General features: G+C 39.1%; 1 protein-coding gene across 7 annotated transcripts in view; it reads right to left on the reverse strand.

The window, feature by feature from the left end:
- The window catches only part of SORCS1 (sortilin related VPS10 domain containing receptor 1), a 291,500-nt gene that overhangs the window by 183,916 nt on the left and 87,869 nt on the right, over positions 1-19,715 (reverse strand). For all 7 annotated transcript variants that reach the window (XM_080597281.1, XM_080597283.1, XM_080597282.1 and 4 more), the window contains one exon: positions 14,922-14,989. In XM_080597281.1, coding sequence (XP_080453407.1) covers positions 14,922-14,989 — 68 coding nt within the window. The remainder of the gene's footprint in view (positions 1-14,921; positions 14,990-19,715) is intronic.

Raw genomic sequence — 19,715 nt, forward strand, 5'->3', positions numbered from 1 at the left:
TAATTGTCACAAATATAATTACCTGAAAGCGTGTTATGGGCTCTGGGATTGAGAAGACTAATATTTATGACATCTGCATTCGAAGTACTAGGCTCTTATGTGATGTTACATAAGAACATATATTATGTAGCTTTCAGAGAAATATTTAAACTCTTAAAGCTAACAAAGGAATGGACAGAAGCAGGGAGGCCAGAGAAGCAGTATTTTGAGAGGAAAGGAAGGGACAAACCCATGTGGGAGGACAGAATGACAATGCCCGGTGGGTTGTTGTTGAGGCATGTACAAGACAACTGTGAAGTGCAGGACAAATACATAAACAGGCTCTAAGGCAGAGTTGTTGATGCACTCAGTATCCTCACCACACTTCCTGGATGGACCTGAGCTCATTAAGTACAGCTGGAAGACATCAGCTCCTATGTCAGCTGCCAACATTAACAGAATTATGTGACCAGAATTAAACCACACCTCATGTATTTCCCTATGTGCCAGACTGAGCTGTGGTCTTTTTTCTTGTTATCCAAACTAATAGAAATGCTTCCATCAAGAGTAGTTCTTTAAAGCTTTTAATAGAGGTGCCAGTGCTTTAGGAAGGGGGTGGGATTCCTGCATAACAGCAAGTAAGCAGCATGAGAGTTGGTATCATTCCATGTGTAACATTGCCTGGAGCCACTGAGAGTAATACTACTACTAACTACATGAGTCCCCTTTTCCTCAGCTTTCTTCACCACTGAAAAGAGATTTTGCAGCCAGTGGAAGCCGACATCTTATGAACTTGCCTTGCAGAAGCTATGGCTGCCTTTCAGATATTCTCAGAACACCTTGCTAGAATTCTAACTCCCTCTGCTTTTGCCTTTCTGACCAAGATTTCCTACAAGTGCATCTGGGGGGATATTTCTTATGCAAAGTCAAATTTATCAAACCAGGAAGGAGGAGGTAGATTCAATTCTCTCTACATCACATTAAACCAAAAAATGGCAGGGCGAGGGCATCACTAGGTACATTCAGAAATTTAAGCTAATTAACTAGCCAACAAGGATGCTATTCACAAGTTCAGGTACACAAATTAAATAGGAGTCACTGCTGTTTTGAGACGTGTCCCAAGCAGCTGGGGCTTCAGAGACAAGGTCATTTCTACGTCTCTGAAAAGAAAAATATTTCTGGGTTGGTAGGAACAATGTGGCCAGCCTAGAAACAAAACAGAGATGAAGATATTCAGGACCACCACCACTTTACTCCTCCACAGTAAAACATTTCCTTGTAAGCAGCATGTTATAAAATCTATACAGTGCAAATTTACTGAAGAACCAATTTTTTTCTTTACTAGTTAATGGAACTTTCCAAAGCCACCCCTTTTAAATTTCTTCGTTCCTTAAACAGCTAATGCAATGCTTAAAGAGCATATCAGTAAAACTCAAAGACACTCTGCTCTCCATATGGAGCCCCTTGCCCTAAAGGCTACAAACAAGTGCTCTTTTTTTTGTCATTTATTTTATTTTTTTAAAACTTCTATAGGGCATTTTATCCAACATGGCAAGTGGCAAGTTCATTTTATAAGATAAAATACAGTTGAGGGAATTGGCTTTCATCACACAGCAGGACTTCACATAAATAAAGAGGTGTAGGGAAAATAAACTGGATGGCTAAAAGGCACAGAAAACTTCTCACTTCTCAAGCATTAATTCAGCTCTCACTGCAGCTGACAGGCCAACAACCACTTGGTGCTTTTCAGCTGTCCACTATTTTGATGTTAAAAGTTTGTATTGGTTCAAACAATGGAATATTTACAGAGAAGGAAGAACAACCCCCACATAAAAAATAATAATAATAAAAAAAAAGTATCACAAAGGATTATTAAACACCTCTACTAGACCACTGTTGTTTTATAAAGTTCTGAAGCCAGAAATCACTAGCAGGTGGAATCAGGAAAATATCACATGCTTGCCTTATCATATCCTTTCTTCTCTATCTGCTGCAAGCTCACACTGGAGGTGAGATATTGGCTCACAGGGATCTTGAGTTTCATTCAAAATAGTCCTTCGTAAAAAGAAATGGACCTCCCCTATTCAATGATCAATTCTTACTGACACAACAGGATTATTTATAAACAAAAAAGGCTAGACTGATAGCTGCCATGACAGAAGTAAATAGCTTCAAATCTTCTCACAGCTATGTGACACCTGGGATTTTGGAACTTTCTTGGAAGAAAGTTGCATCACGTGGCTCCTTTCTCATAGGACTGGAATCTATTTGATGAATAATTCTAGGTTTTCATTTTTTTCTATATCAAACATTCCCCCCCGCCTTTTTTTTTCTTCCCCAGAACAAACAAATCAAGAAACATTTTGGATCAGTTAAAAAACTATTCTTATTCAAAATAAAGAAATTTTGGACTGTGCATGTACACACGCAAATCAGTCATGGCAAGTTGACATCCCCCCCTGCCCCACCCCCTCCTCAAATACTCTCAAACAACTTAATTCAGAGGCACTAGTACCCAGGCTAAAGACTAGGTCAGATGTCACATGATCATGAACGTGCCATGATAACTTCTCTAGCAGACACTCATGTCTCAGTGGAGTTCAGCTTTCTTTGCAGAGAGGTCAGTTGAACTCAGCACAGCTGATGCATCATCTATGGTGAAGATACTCCCAGTGAGGGACCAGCATCCTAACCAGCATTCCAGGAGTTACAGCACATCACAGATAATCCATGCATATAAAACCAGGCTATATCTTTTTACAAATTTTTGTTTTTGTTTTGTTTTTAAGCAATTTCAACAGAAATTCTGCAAATTGAGAAACTTTGTTTACTCCGAGATCCTGCTCCATCTTCTTTCTAAAGAAATCGACTCAGCAGGTTTCTTCTGAAACAATAAGGAGCATCTGAATGTAAGAGAAGCCAACTGCCAAATGCAATGGCTTTTTAATGATGTTAATAGAGGAGCTGGTCAATGAAATTATACTTATTACAAGACTGACCATTATTTTCTAATGGGACATAGATTGAATAGATTTTATAGCTGCACTTATTGTGTTTTCAACCACCTTTTCTGTTTACTTTGCATTTCAATAATGCTAAAAAGCTAAACAGTAACAGCAGCTATCAAAATAATATCAATAGGAAGAGAAGCCTAATGATAAGGGTGATGTTAATTTTATATCAACAGCCAAAAGTCACTTCTGGAGCAGGTCAACCGCTAGTGGAGAGTGGTGCGTGACTCAAGTCAGTACACTAATACCAGTTTCTACTGGCAGAAGAGCTGACACCACATGCATATTTTTAAGCTTAGCCATGTCTTCTTCACTTCAAAAACTAGGTTTTTCCCTCCTCTATGATACGTGTCATCTTGTACTTGGCCTGTGCAATCTTTTGCCCGCCTTATTCCACTAGTCATCATATATTTTCCTTTGTTTCACTTACAAAGGCTCCATTCGTGTAAATATACACCAAACAAATATACAGCAAATGGTTTACCTGAAATTTCAAGCATTTTCTATACGCATCACTTAAGGAGCATACATTTAATGCTGTAAATTCCCAGGATATTCACTGAGACTACATAGCATTGATACAGTTTAAGTTTAGGAACTTCAGATCTGTTGTATTATTTTATGTCTACTCTTTAATTCAAATCAACATTTCACCAAGTTAACCTTGTGCTGAATCAAATAATTTGGAACGTAAAAATGTATAACAATTAATATTAATAACATTTATATATAATTAATAATATACAATTACTTTGGGACAATGGAAATGAGCAAATTTAGGTATGACATGCAACTACACCACAATAACACTTCCAATGTGTAAATTCACCTACAGAGTTCTGTGCTACCACAACAATATCAGGGTGGGCAACTCAAGTCAGAGCAGAAGTCCATTTAGCACAGTACCTCGTCTGCGATGGTTAACAGATACCTGTGTAAGAGCTCAGGAAGTACGAATCCTTATTCCCCTTAAATACTCTCGAAGTCTCCAAGAGATAACAGATGGGATTCTGTGACTTCCTGAGCCAAAGATGGCATCCTAGGAAGCCATGTTTAGATCGTTTCTGGTGCACAGAAACACCCTAAACAGCATGACACACTTCTGCACCTCCATTTCTCTTTCAACTCTGTCCAGCAATCTCATACTGAGCAGAAAGTTTTGCTGAAAATTGTATGTTGCCACAAAGGTTGTTGTGCCAAATCAGTATCATGCAATAAATATTGTTTTCTAGTATTAATTTATCTATGAATTCAAATTCTGTTTCCTTAGTTTGTATATCCAATGACCAAAACGGTCTGTTTCAGCCTCTTCTCAATGGGACATGATTAGTTCCCTACTCCATCTCCTACAGATCATCTGTAGGGTGTGGGATGTGCTACACTGTGCTGTATGTAGTATTATTAAGTAAAACCTTCAACCCTTACCCTACTACTCTGCTTTGTTGGACTAAAATGCATTTCTTCAAGTCAGCCCAGCTTACTAAGCAATCCATTTGATCACTGTGACTTTCTCAGGTCTTGGTAATTCACTACGCTGCCTGTCTTAAAACTATCAGATTTATTAAAAGTCTAATGGCAAAAGTGTCTGATACCACTGTACCTAGAACTAACCTCGCAGAACATCATTAGAAATATCTCGCCAGGAGAGGATTCCTTGCAACTGACTTTAGACACATAAATTTGCTGATTCTTGATTATGCCTAACCAAATTCTCCATCTGATTGCCACAAACCCATCCAGTAACAGATCTCCCAAGCCCAGGCAGTATCCTGTTCTCTGAACCATGCAGCTCTCTTGTATCACAGTAAGTTCATTCATACTCCTACCCACTCAGACCACAAACTGGGCTGATTAACTCACAAAGAAATACTAAATAAGAAGTTGAATCCCTGTTCTGAATCCAGGGCCCTTCTTCCCCAATGAAATAAATTACTGTGTTGAGGAAGAAAAGTCAGGAGATTGAAAATAACTCATCTAAGTCTCTTCTAACACTGCATTTGGCTTCCAAATTCTGTTGTGCATCATCTTAATAAAGCACTTAGGGAAATAAATCAAAGGCTATTAAAACACTTGTGACATCACACTTGCTTCAAGTAACATCCACATCTTGAATTTACAGTACATATGTGCTGAGTAGGTAGTGGACATTAAAGAAAAGTAGAAAAAAAATGTATTGGCTTCTTCCTCCTTTGGCTTCTTTAAGGGACATAAAGCACTGGGACTGTAATGTGCCTTTTTATTTTTTATTTTTTCAAAAGAGTTAGCATTGTGAAAGCTGTTAACACACAATCAGAGATTACAAAGAATAAGACCATTTACCTTTGAAAAGGGAACACTTAGAAGGGAAATTTACTGAGGTCTTTAAGTTTCTTTCTTACTACCTTCACCGTGACTAGCCTCTAAATTTTATGCTGCCTCATAACAAGAGAGAACATCGTCACTCGATCGTTGGCAGGGAAGCAAAGAGAAATGATATTTTCACAATGCCTGTAGTCAGCCGACGCTGCTCACAGCAAAAGGAGGTCAGTCTTACAAGCCACAGATGTGCTCACTGGAAAGGGCCAATAATGTGTGTTAATAGCCTATAATATGTATTTTTAAATAGTGGCTTATGTTAATATGGCAAGTCATCACAACTCATGTTTAAGGGCATAAGCTGATTTCTGTAGCAGGGCAAGAAAAAACATTTTCCCAAAGGTAGTAGGTTTCACATTGAGAGTTCAACACTGATAATAGCTGGCATTTATTGGGCACTGCTGAAGGCAGGCTAGGAAAAATAGCAGACCACCTCCTGAAGACTCTAGCAAGGAAAATTCATTGTGAGGAAGAACTCCACACACACACAAAAAAAAGTGTTGCTTCCACTTACATAATGCTACCACAGAGTGACAAAAAAAAAAAAGTTGTGATTTTTCCTCCCTCACCTCCCAGAAGCCGCAAGAAGAGCAAACACAGAAACACAATTAGAAAGATGATAAAGAAGAAATGATTTTAAGTGTGGTTCACAAAGTCTTTATTTTGTTGCTGCTTTTAATGTTTCTCCTATTTAGTAGCTCTTTCCAGCAATACTACAGAGTCTATACTCAAAATCTCTTCTGTTGATGTTCAGAAAGAGAACTTATGTTCAGAAAGAGAGACTATTTAAAATGAATGGTTTTAAATCTCATTTCTTCTTACTCTTTTGCAAGGATTAGCCTGTGTTAGGGCAGAATCCAAGCAAAAGATGTCATAATTTGACATCTCAGCCTCCAGTAGGAACCCAGATGCCCAGATCATGGAGGAATCCACCTCATTCTGATCCTCCTTCCATCCCACCCTGGTTTGCCTTCCCACTCAAAACATCACTTTAAGAAAAAAAATAAAAAATGTAATCAAGCTTTAAAAATATATTTGGGCTTTCCTGTCTGTATAGGAGATGAAGTCCTTTAATTTTCCCTTCACCATGTGAAAACCAGGAAGTTGGACTTTCTCCCACCACCACCACTAACAACAAAAGGCTGTGACTGTGAACAGTTGCCGGATTCTAGGAGCTCAGGCTTGAAGGAAGAACAGAAGGAAACAAATGGGAACACACATACAGATGTGGACACAAAAATACAGAAGTAAAAGCAAATTAGTAGAATTAACCACATTGTACAAGAATTTTGCCTCGAGGGAAGATCTGATATCAAAGTCTCTCTCTTTCCTTATAAAAGTCATTTAATACACAATATGACCTCTTTGAGTTTCTTCTTTTCAATTTAGTCTCTCATAGATTCAAAGTGAAGCACACAGTAAAATGCATGCTAGGAATATCCATGCCACTCCTTTATGAAACAAACTTATTTGGGGGCAGCAGGGAAATAAGGAGTGACAGAAAAGGGTTTTTACCTTCTGTTGGTAAAGCACTGTATCAGCTTAGAGTGCATGACAATTAACTTTGATAATCAAAAAGGCACATTTTCACCCATCATTTTAATGAATCTCACCGGTGAAATTACTCTCTAATGTAGCAGGAAGAGGCTGTCAGCTAGGAAAAAAAAAAGTTCTTGAATCCCCATACACTTTCTCCAAGCCTTTGTAAGGGGAATTCTAGCAGTGAAATACCTCCTTGCTCACTGGGAATCAAGCTTCTTCTAGCTGTCCCTGTCAGACGTGCACAAACCTTCTCAGCACAACACAGAAGCCATCAAGGGTACGAGGTTTGCCTGCTCCATGGAACCTGCCTGCTCCTGCCAGGATAGCTGAATGACAAGAGGCAAAATGAACCTTCCTCACCCTAATCGCTCTAGCTCCCTGCAAAGCACAGTATTTACTTTCTCTTTGCTATCAATATTGAAGATACAAGTTGATTAGTTGTGGGCTTTATTCCTCCTGTACTGTGTTGTCCATTTCTTATCTGGTAGATTAGAGAAATCAGAAGAAAAGGTCACTTCCAAGCAAGCTATTGTGTTTTTGTGTAAAGAGTAGTCAGTTTATACTATGCAATAAGTATTTGGTGTCAATTTAAATATTCATTTTTACAGCACATCATGTACAGTTGTCTCATTATATCCTTCAAGAGACACCAAGAGACACATCTGGCTCCTTCTGTAGTAATAATAAACTTTGAATGTTTCCCTGTGCAATTCCCAATGCACAGATACAGAAATATGGTACCTGGATCTGAAGACCTCAGAACTCAAGCTAGTATAAACTGGAGTAGCTTTGATTTACTCAAGCTCAGACTCGAATACATTTTTTGCAACTAGATGAGTATATAACCCTCTGAAAAGATGAGTACATCTTTACACATCCTTGTAAAAGGAAGAGTATGTGCAGTGAGGAAAAAAATAAGAACGTTAAGAGTGTTTTGCTTTCTGTTTATGAACTGGTAACTACAGCATTGTTTCTTCTTGCATATCAAATCTAGCTTGTTTGCATTTATTACACAGCCAGAACAAATGGATACAACCCGTAATTCAGTTTACCTTTTTTTTTTTTTTTAAGTCTCATTTACACAAACAGATACAGTCTGGGAAACACAGATGTAAAAGTTCATTTTCTAACCTACAGAAGAATGACAAACTGCACTTAAACATTATATGTCTATAAAGCAGCATGAACATTGTGCACCTGTTATTTACAGTATATTGATAATATATGTCAGCATTATTATTCATAACGTTGATTTACATGCTTTTTCGTGCAGAAAATGGATTGATGTTCTTTTTGATTTACTTGATAGCACTCCTACATTTCACAACTGGCTGCAACAGGGAACACATTTTTAATATTCTTAATAAATTTGCATTGTCATTAGTGCTGAATGTTTTTAATCAATACAGACCAGGCAATGAAGAGCATATCACTAAATCCTCAGCCAATCTGATCCTTCAAAATATCAGAGTATGACTCCTCAAACTGTCAAGGCACAACTTATTTGCCATTGATTAAATAAAGATAGAAGTTAGATCACAAAATGCAAGAGCTATCCTGGCCCTCATGCTTCAGGGAAGGTAAGAATATGGCAAAATCCAATAAGATTTTAACATCCTACTAACTTAGGATCAATTAAAGCATCTGCTGTGGGCTGTTTCTTAAATAAATCTTTCTGGTTGGTTTTTTTTGTTTGTTTGTTTCTCCCTCTCTCCAGTTTTATTGGAACTCTTTTTGACAACAGACAAGACACCCCAGAAAACTATGACAACCAACTGGAATAGCTGACCGTGATAGAAATTTTTATTGTAAGTCACCAGAATAAAATAAGCATTCATGTGAAAAACTGATAGCTAGGGGTCCTGATGGTTGAACAGTCCCATCAACCAAGAAAAAGGTTGCACTCAGCTCCACATTCAGTTAGTACATGAAATCCATGTTCTAAGCCTGCTTCCAGCAGAAACAGATGTGATCAAACTATAAAAAATACTTCTTCCTACAAAAATAGCTGAGCATGTAGATATGTTCCTTTCCCTACAGATGCTCTCCAGCATCTATACACACAGCATCCAGCGGTTCACATGTTTCCAGGAACAAAAATGAAAATAAAATAAAAAGACATGAGGACGTGTTATTGTTACAATTTCACTAAATACCTGTGGGAGATAATACAGCAGCATTTATCAAGCTCTGATATTCAGTTAAGGAAAGTGACTCAGTCACACTGAGCAACTGAAGCATCATATTTATAGATAAAAGCATTTCAAATAGTCCTTTTTGCATTCCCCTTTCCCACAGAACTGCTGGTTAAAATGTACTTAATGACTTCCCCTCCCCCCCTTTGTCAGTTCCTCTCTCATGTGGATTTGCTTCTTCTATCTACTCCATCTAAAAGACCCTAATCTGCTGTTGCAGAGCACACTGTGTCACTAAACCACAGCTTATGACCTTACTAATGCAGCTCAGCAGGTAGAAAAATGTGCATGGAGAACAGCTCATCTGCAAAACAGAAGTAAGGAACCAGCATACAACGTGCAGCAGGACGATACAGCAACAGACATTTACTGGAAATTCCCCTCAAAGGAAGAAAATACTGCCAAACTTTGGAGTCTCCTGTTGTAAGGACTTTCTAGTAAAGAGGAAGAAAATCTTCACAAACATGTCAACAGTACTGAAGATGACATGGATGGCCATAGCTCTGGTCTGGAAAGAGGGTATTCTTACACACATAGCAAGGAGCCAGAAAATTTCATGCAGAAACAAAAATACATGAGGCTTCAAAGCACCTATATCATTTAGAAATACTTTTATGATGTAAACGTACAGTCAAAACAAGGAGAATTTTCAATCAAGATTCAAGATAAAGTTGTTAGGCATCATTTGGCTAATAATGCAAGGTTGTATCCAGAAAGGCTCTTCAGTCTTTATCTACCTCTCTCCCTAAAACTCCCATCCCTATAGCAGCTGTAAGAGGAAATAACTCATTTCTGTTACTCCATTGCTCCTTTTAATGATCTGACATACTAACACAAACCTATTTCCATCAACAAGCGTTTTCACCATATCACTTCCCTGCATGATGATGACTGCAAGATTACTCATCATACAGACAATACTCATGGTACTTAGACTTCAAGTCTACCTTTGCCCAGTATCTTGTCTTCTGAAGTGGCTAATAGCAGAAGAGAACAGGAACACAATTAAGACATAGCAGTAATTCTTTAAAAGCATATTGCTTACAGTTCCTTGAGCAAGAGATGTCATCTTACACTCAACTCCCAGTAAATTTGTTATTTTATTAAGTAATACTATGGAAGAAATGAAAGCTACTCTTATACCTAGAAGTGGAGATGCTCTAAGGATTTTTTATTTCTTTTTATTATTATTATTTTTAATCTTGTAAATACCCAATTTCTCTTCTTGAAGGGACAGAGTTGCAGGATAACGTGTGTTTGTGGCGTCAGAAGTTGGGGATTAGTAAACTGATAGATCAGCTAAAAGACTGTGTCTCAAGGGTAAAAAAGAAGGCCATGACAAATCTAGAAAGAGAGCCCTAGAGTTCTGAGACATTTTATCTAACATTTATCACCATGTGATCTTCAAAACATTGAAGACACTAGTTAGCTAAATCCATCCAAAATTCACTTCTCTCAAAAAAGTAACTTTTATTATCCCCTACCTTACATATAGGAAGTTAAAACTAGATCTATGTGATGCATGAGTCTTTTCCAGAGTTCTTGAGATTCCTTTACAGCATACATACAGAAACTTCCTTACTGCAGAAACCAAGAGCTGTGGAGTACAGGCTGGAAGCTACCAACAGGCCTGAACTGGGAGCTGAGAGTTCAAGTACAGCATCCAAGTATAGAAGCATCATCAGTAACTACCAGTATTAACAGAGCATCAGATATCTGTTTAGACATAAATGTTCTCAAGCCAAGCAAACCCTACATCTTCCTACTTAGTGGCTGAAAAGCAAAGTTTAATTTCTGCTACATTTACAGGAAATTCTATGAAATTAGTAATTTCTAACCAAATACAGATCTATAAGAAAAGAAAGAGGTGAATGGCAACATTCATTTTTTGTCAGCCTCTCAAGGTCCTGTGGGAAGGAGTCCTGTACATCTCTCCAGAGTATCATATTTATACAAACAGAAGAAAAAAGGATTAGTCCTCCCCTACCGCTGTCTGCAGCTCATGGATACCATAGTGACTATTCTGACATTTTTATTTACAGGAAACATAAGCTTATCTTATTCCAGTGATAAAAAACGTCTTCTCCTAACTCTCACTGCTTAATCCTCTTTGCAATCTGAGAGATACCCAAGATAGGAAGAGAAATAAACCCAGTACACTCAGTTAATTGCTCAGTGACAGATAATCTTTTCTCCTCCCTGTTTTCTTTCTCTTCTATAGAAAACTAACTAACTAAATAAATAAAACCACCTCAACTAAAACAGTGGAAAAAGTATGCCAAGATGATAACATAATTAAAGTCAGGCCCAGCCTGATACAAAATTTAATTTACCATATACAGAATCAGCAGTTCACTTGACATCTAAAGCTTGGTGAGCTTCTGAACCTTAGTACTTTAGAAGATGGTATAGAATCTATTTCTTTCCTTTTACTGTATTTTGTCCCTTTGTGTCTGTCACCAGTAGTGTCTTAATTCATCGGTCGTTTCAGAAGGGCAATCTCCATCCATTAGTACTGCAGCCAGCTGTAGTTAAACTGGCTGAAAAATTACAAAGAGATGTCATCCTAGTAGGTAGCAGTGTGTTTATAAAGAAGACAGATTCATATCTTGTAGGCAATGGCATAGTTGTGTTATAGATGGTTACAGTCCCATCAGTCACAAAACTGCTTAAATCACCCAACTATACCTTCCTCTGACAGATGTGCTTATAACCAGCTATAGCACAAATGACTCGTGTCTGTGACATGATTCTAAATCGCCCCTCATCATTCATCAACCTTTTGAGAATGCACTCTAAACAGGAGGCAACAGTGGTATTTCTTTGTTATGTTCTCAAGGCAGAGATTCCTCTTTAGTTGTGGGTACCTGCAGAATTACCTGTCTTTTTCCTCTATCCTTCAGAAACAGAATTCTTGACATCAGAAATCAAACTAGACATGAGATCATGATTTCTTCCATTCCCTAGCATCAAACCTAGAGGTAAGAAATAAATTGAAGTGCAAGATACGTTTCTTCCCTTCACTCAATTCCATTTTTGTATCTTTTTGAAACAAGCAAGGAGATGTAAATTAACATGTCACTTAAGTAGCCAGGAGGTGCGACAGCTAATAACCTCCTTGTCAGGTACATTAAATAATAAGATATGTCCGTTTTGTCATTTCCTTCCATCACAGAAAGAACAGAGAAGCTGTCAGGGATCTTGAGAGGGGTATTTATTAGAGAACCAAACACATGCCTGCATGGTGAGCAGGGATCTAACATCAGAGACAGACTCGGGATAGAGCACAGTATAACCACCTGGGACTGAATTAAGGCAACAGGAACAAGGTAAGAGAATGAAGTGAACTGGTGACAGAGAAGTCATGAACACCAAAGAGCCAATCAAGAATAATAGAGGAGCACTGCAAAGATACATATGTTCATTTTAGCTGTCCTGGTTCTCCTCTAATATCTCCTAGTCAAAAACATTATCCCTGGGATTCTGGATGGTTGGCCACGCAGCTGTAACCAAGTCCTGACAAGTGACATGTGCCAAGTGAAACTAGAGCTGATGGGTTCAAAACAAGCCAAGTGGTTTCTCAAATCTATGGTACTCTTTGCCCTAAGATGTCAAGGGTATTAATGTTAAAACACTCTAGAAGATACTAAGTAAGTTAGTTTATATCTAGTAAAGTTTTACATTTGTGAATATTTTTTCTTGAAACCACTGAGAAAGGAAACATTTTGTAATGAGTAAAAACCCCTGACATACTAAAAGCAAAAAATTTTTCAGACTCAGACAGACCTTAAACTGAAGGGTAAGGAAGGACCCTAAACATCAACCCTAAGAATGAAGGCTGGGAGAATATTACAAGGAAGCGTCAGATATGAAGCTCCTGTTCATATAGTCTCTCCTAGACTACTTTTTGGCAATAGGATACTGGATTAGAGGAAATAATATAGCTTTTCTGATGTTACGTCACATTCTAACATTAGGACAGTCTGAAGTATAGACAAGTGCACAACACTCACTAGATCTAGGCCTGGTATACCACCAAAGTCCCAGATTCTGGTACAACCTTCCAGTGATATTCACAGTCTCTTCTCTTTTAATAAGGGTAAAAGTCAGACTCCACAGAAACCAGTTCTGGAATTGGCGACAGCATAAACTCATCAGCACAATTGTGCCCAAGTTCATACACCTCAATAAGAGGTGTTTTCTCCTCTCCGATGTGGCTACACTATATTTAGTCCTAAATTAGTATCTCAACTCAATCCTGTATTGCATCACAAGTAGTTCTTCAGCACTGTCAGCAACAGGGAAGGTTTCTCCACATGGTGAAACACCATGCCTTTCTCAATGACTAATAGAACAGATGGAGATTTTTCAGGGAGAAACAAGTGAGGTTAGTAAGAGGAAAAAAAAAAAAAAAAAAAACAGATTTTGCATTTATGAATATTATTTCTTGAAACCATTGTGGAATCAATCTAAACCAAAGTCCCTTTAGAAAAATTCTGCAAAAGCAACAGTCCTGAGAGATCCTGAGTTGAGCTCCTCAATGTGCATATCATGAAAAGAAAAGGGTAGTAGAGACAATAAGACCATTTCTGATCTCAAGCCCTAGCAGTGATGTATACGAAATGGAAAGATTAAACTATCCCTACGGTAAGATGAGAAACTATTTATCCAACCCCACAAAATGCTAAAAATTTTGTGTGTTCCTATTGCTAGAATGAAAATTCATGAAGTTTTGATATTTCTTTAGTCTGGGGGTGGTGTCCCCCCCCCCCCTTTTTTTTTTTAGTTTAATCATTTTAAAATTTATTTAGGGCAGAGAGAAATAATATACTTTTCTTCTACAGGCTAGTGTGGTAGAGCACTACCCTGAGTTTTCAATACACCCCAAGACACAGCCCTCCTGTGTCATTCTCTTAAATCCCTACTCAGTTCCTTGGACAGAAAGGTTATTTTTTCTAGTTCTGACACAGAATTCTTCCCGGGAGCTGAAAATCCTTTCCTAAACAAGTTTATCAAAACAAGTTCAAGCTCACATGAAGTTTTAGTTTTATAATAACTGTAGTTTTCTTGTATCAATACAATAGTCTGTCTACCTCCATCAAACCTGCAAACAAAGCCCTAGTCTGCCCACCAAAGCTTTGTAGATGGAAGGATGAGAAAAACTCCCCTTTCATCCATTACAGCTCCTGATGCTACCACTAAAGACATATGAAGTAAACACCCCTTAGATCCATTTTTTGAGATATAGTTAAAAAACAAATAAAAAACAAAGTACTACCTGCTCTCCTTGAATCCAAATGTGCATGGTATGCTTTTGAAATCAGAAGCAACAAGGCATTCCCTATAAATTACTACAGCAGATATCACCACACGAGTGGAAATCCATTATCTGGTACTAAAACTACGAGTTCTGAACAAACAGACCTGGAATACTCATTTGAGCAAATTTTAAATGCAAATATTCTCCCAGTCTTAGCAGCACTGACTTTTCATAACTATCATTTGGGCAGTAGACAGCCATGAGATTCTTCATTATAAACAAGGACCTGAGGCTGTTGAGTTCTAAAAATAAACCGGTTGGTTGATTTGATTCTGAATAAGACAGAAAAGGGGAAATCAAAAGACAGCAGGTTCATGAAGTGTTACCTAGCTGAAACAAAACAATCAAGACTTCAGCCTCTTCATCCCTGAGTACGAAAGAACAGAAATGAGAGAGATGGGTAAGCTACAAACCTTCCAGCATATTTTTGAAATATCCAATTAAATTCAATAAAAGAATCATATCAGGATGCTCCTATTTAAGTTAGATGGTAATTATTAGCTCAAATTATCTTCATACCTCCAAAGAGAGCTTTCTGTGATGCTTCCCAGGTTGTAGTCATACAGCTTTGTCAGAATTAGAATCACCTGAAGGCAAAAGAAGAAATCATGGTTAGTCTCGAACAATTACAATCTTATAGAACTGAAATGACCCCAGGGAGGACTTAGGATTCCTTTAATGGGTGCTTAACATAATTGAATGAATTCTTAAAAGTATTTGCCTAAACTGACATGGGAAGTATTTGCAGACGTCTGTCTTGAGCTAGTCAGACCTTTTCCTGCACAACTGCTCTCCATTTGCCAACAGGTTCTTCCCTTAACTCTAGAAGGAAGAATGCATGGGAAGAAGCTAACATGCTAGACATACTGTTTTAGGATACCAGATAAGATCTGCTTTGTGGTAGGTTACTTTCTACTCTGTTTCACAAGCACTGAAATTGCTGATCTTTTTCACAGCTGCAGTGCATAGATAACCCACTAGCCTGTGTTCAGCCAAATTTTCCATTTGTGGCAGATGATTAAAGAAGGAAAAAAAAAAAAAACCTGGCAAATGATCACCCACTGTGGCCTGGGAGACTTAGACTGGATATCAGCAAAGAATATCCATGAAGAAAATTTTTCAACACTGGGACAGGCTACCCAGAACACGTGCAGAGCCCTCCAATGTACGAGGTTCTCAAGACCTGACTAGATAAAATCAGGGTTGACCTTATCTATAGTTGGTGGTAACTCTGTTTTGAGCAAGAGGTTGAACTAGGGACCTCCAAATGTCTCCAGTAACCAACATTTCTATGACTTCAGTGAGACGTTTTAGACTTAGCCAGAATGGAAATGTTTCTACATTTAGTTTTAATGGTTCTTTTAATAAACAGCTCTTCCCTCCTGTCAAAACAGACGCTTCTAGAATAAAATTATCTTGCCATGGGAGGAGGGAAAATTTATCAAAAAGAATTTCCAGCAAAATATTTCAGCCTGCTCTTTTATTAATGTTCAAAAATAATAATAATAATAACTGACTTTCAAGATGATAAGCTCATTTAACAAGACCTACATTTGGGACAAACTATGAGACCATTATTATTGCTACTAATTTATTTTGTATTTCTCCCTACCAGATCACCATACATCTCCTCCTCCCTATCCCATTAAGACTCCAGTAAACTGAAGAGGCACAACACTTCTCGTCTGACAAAAACCCTGATCTATATACCTCTACATTATCATCTCCAGCCTCGGTTCCTAAGAAATGAGGTTTACAGATACGCACCCCTCTATTCCCTTGATAACTTTCACTTTTTCATCAGCGAGTTTCTAACAAATTTGGCAGAAAAGCCAAGGACCGGAGGAAATTCAGTCCCTATAAGCTCTGTGGAAGCTAGCACTGGTATGGCAGAGGAATATCCAAGTCACTGCTTGCACTGAGAGAAAGGAACAGAACAGGCCATTACCATTTCCAAAGGTAAAAGCCATCCTGCCTCCTACATGCAAATAGCCCTGAACCAGCCACAGCAGCAACAGAATCTTTTCCGATATGCTCAGCATATAAGGACCAGAAAAAGTGTGGTAATATTGGAGCTGAGGACATAAGTAGGCATATAGCTATCGAAAATGGAAAGCACAGAGAACAGGTTATATGCATTTAAGAGACAGATTTATTCATTTCTACAGCACAACTTAAATTAAATTCTTCGTAGCACAAACAGGGTCTGTCCAAAACATTTGTGATCTGAATGAGCACAAATCACATGCAGCTGATGGGAAAAACAGGAGAAGCACTTGAAAAAACAGCAGTTGACCAGAACCAACCATCTTCTATAACATCCTCTGGAAGAAAAGAAGCCTCCCTTCCTACATGTTCACTCCCATTTTAATCTCCTGCCTCCCATCTTCCTTTACATCCATTTACTGCTTTACATCCAAAATAAGAGCCTCATCCTGCTGTCCACTAAAGACTGGCTGGAAACTCTAGCTGTTAAAGTGTAAACCCCACCAGGCAGAAGACAAGCGCAGGGACCCCAGTTTTTTAGCTTGGTGACATCACCCAAATGTTTCCAGCAATAAATGGAGACTGTGGAAGAGCATCCCCATGGAGGTACCTGATGCCCAAGGCTTCCCCACACCAAAGTTAGGAGTGGTAGTCCCCGCCGCACTCTGGGGAAACCTCATAGCCCTCAGGAGCCGCCAGCCTGCTCTGCCCCCTACCAAGGCACGGATGAGGCCTGCCCAGGGCAGCAGAGAGGGCAGCCCTGCAGCTCCCAGAGCTGAGTCCACGGGCCTGCCCCAGGGCTCTCTGCAACTCCAGGTGCAGCTCAGTCCTGAGATCTTGTGTGACTTCTGGTCTGTCTGTTTCCAGGCCTGATTTCCTCAGTCTCTCTCACGTGGCTCCCCACCAGCCCTGCCCCACTACATCAAGCTGCCCCCAGGCCCCTCCAGGTGTCCTGACCACCAACCCTAGATCCCAGCATGACACTCCAGCGACAGCCACCCCGCAGCAAACTGGGAAATGATCCATGGTCATGTCCCCCTGAAACAGCCTCATGGTAACTCCTGCCCTAGCCAGGGACCCCAAGGACAACTGCTATGACAGAGAGCAGTTCGTATCAATTGTTATCACATGCACACACACCGCTCCCTGATGCCTGCTGACCCCCAAGGGCACCCTGACACAGAACCCCCCCCCCCCCCATCCCAAAAACACACTGACCTCAGTGCCATCTAGCCTCCCTCCAACCAGCAGGGTACCTCTTTGAAGAGGTGGCCAACGTGCACGTTGTTAACCCCCAGATAGCAGAGCAGCAGTGGGCACATATGCTTTGCAAACCAATTAAGGCTTTGTAAAGTGCTAAAATTTCAATCTCCTCTTTCCTAGGAATGTTAATTGGTGACAGACAGGCAGCTGTGTGTCTGGGTCCAGACTATGTCACTGCTACCCCTCACCCCTTTGAACATGTCTTTAAATCCCCTACTTTGCAAGTAAATGAAACTTAAGGGGGTAAAAGGGCAACAGAAGAGGAAGGAGGTATGAGCACGTGAGAGTATGTAAAGCCTTTCTAAGTAACTGCTCTTCTGATGAAAGATAGCAGTAAAATCAATAACAAGGCTCAGCACCAGCCTGTGTAGAGACCTTCCATATGATGTGGGAGCTGCACATACTTTCAGCTTCCAGCCTCCCTTGATCTGCAAAGCAGCTGGACAGTTGCAGGAAAGCTGCTTATATCTTTTTCCAAGCCTTGTTATCTTTTCTTGGCACCCTCCTCCTCTGCTTGCCAGAGGAACTAGAGACATAAATGACTAATAAATATTCCCCTAACAAATATTTTGACATCTGGCAGTTTTAGAGGTAGACCAGAAAATAGCAGGCATAGAAACTAGGAAGAGTAAAGAAGAAACGTAGTAGGATTTTCCCACATTCTTTGCCTTGAGCTGACATAGGGAAAGTCATAGAAAGATCTCATGAAACCCACTTCCCACATCTGTGAAACCTAGGAATTAAAGGCAGACCTAAGTTTGTGGATTACTAAAATTAGCAATGTGCAACTGCTAGAATTAAACAGAATTATTTTTTCACGAGCTCCTCGTATTTTGACTTCTCTCTCCCCATCCCAACTTTGAGGAGAGATCATAAATCCAGGGAAGGGGTGGCACCACTGTCCCTGGGGTTGTTCAAGGAAAGGTTGGACGTGGCACTTAGGGACAAGGTTTATCGGGTGATAGTGATAGTAGGGTGATGGTTGGACCAAATGATCTTGAGGGTCTCTTCCAACCTTAACGATTCTATGATTCCATATTTCTACAAAAGAAAACTCCATTGAGAACTTTAATTTCCTCATTTAAAACAGAAATTGTAATTGACACGCCAGAAAGAATGACCTGACAAAAGTAAACAAAACTGCCACTGAGATTTTTTTTTTCACCTCCAGAGACCTGAAATGTCTTGGTTTTGAACTTTGAACTAATGTGGAGAAAGTTGTATTTATTTATTTTTTGGTATATCTATCAATTCTTCTACAATCAGAGGTATTCCAGGACCCATTAAGATATGCATGTTTGTTGCAGCCTAGACCTCTAAAATCTAAAGTAACATTGTTACGTCCAGGCTTCTGAATAAAATTATGATAAAATCTCTCACATTCAACATTTCAGTGCTACTGTTTGTATTTGACAACACATTGTAGCATATACATGAACTGGTTTGTTGGGTAATAGCTTAGATATCTGCACATGGTGTAGATACTTATTGCTAGAACATATAAAGGCTTCCCTGTAGGAAAACTTCCCATTTTCCTGGGCTTGTATCAGCTCCTGACCCATCTTTAAGGCAATCCTTATTTTCAGCAGTCTCCTTGTGTCATTTACTCTGGTTCAAACACTAGTAATAGATCTGCTCAAAGATACGCGTACAAAACAAACAAGTCATTGGGCAGAAAATTAGTTATTTCTGCCTTGAGTTCAGTATTCTCTTTTCCCCTTCATAATGTTATTTGAATAACCTAATTCAAGGCCATGATTTTGGTTATGTTTACTCTTTCAGAAAATGTATTTCTCCTTTGCTGTTCTCATTTCTTTGTTATTTAGCCTGCAAAGGTTACCTCATGTTTAAGATCATTTCTTTCTTTCCCTTCTTCGCCCCCCTCCCCCTCCTCCGTGGCTGTCACTATGTAGTGCTGAGAAACCTAATGAACAGAGACATGCATATTATGTTGTTCTAAATGTCAGAATACAGCTGTGAAGGAACACAGTAATGAAATGAAAAATACTGTCTCGCCTTTTTTTATTTTCTCCTTTTTTTTCTTCCCCCTGGGACTGTATTTTT

The sequence above is a fragment of the Anser brachyrhynchus genome (genome assembly GCF_964034855.1).
Source record: "Anser brachyrhynchus genome assembly, chromosome: 6".
In the NCBI taxonomy this organism is placed as follows: domain Eukaryota; kingdom Metazoa; phylum Chordata; class Aves; order Anseriformes; family Anatidae; genus Anser; species Anser brachyrhynchus.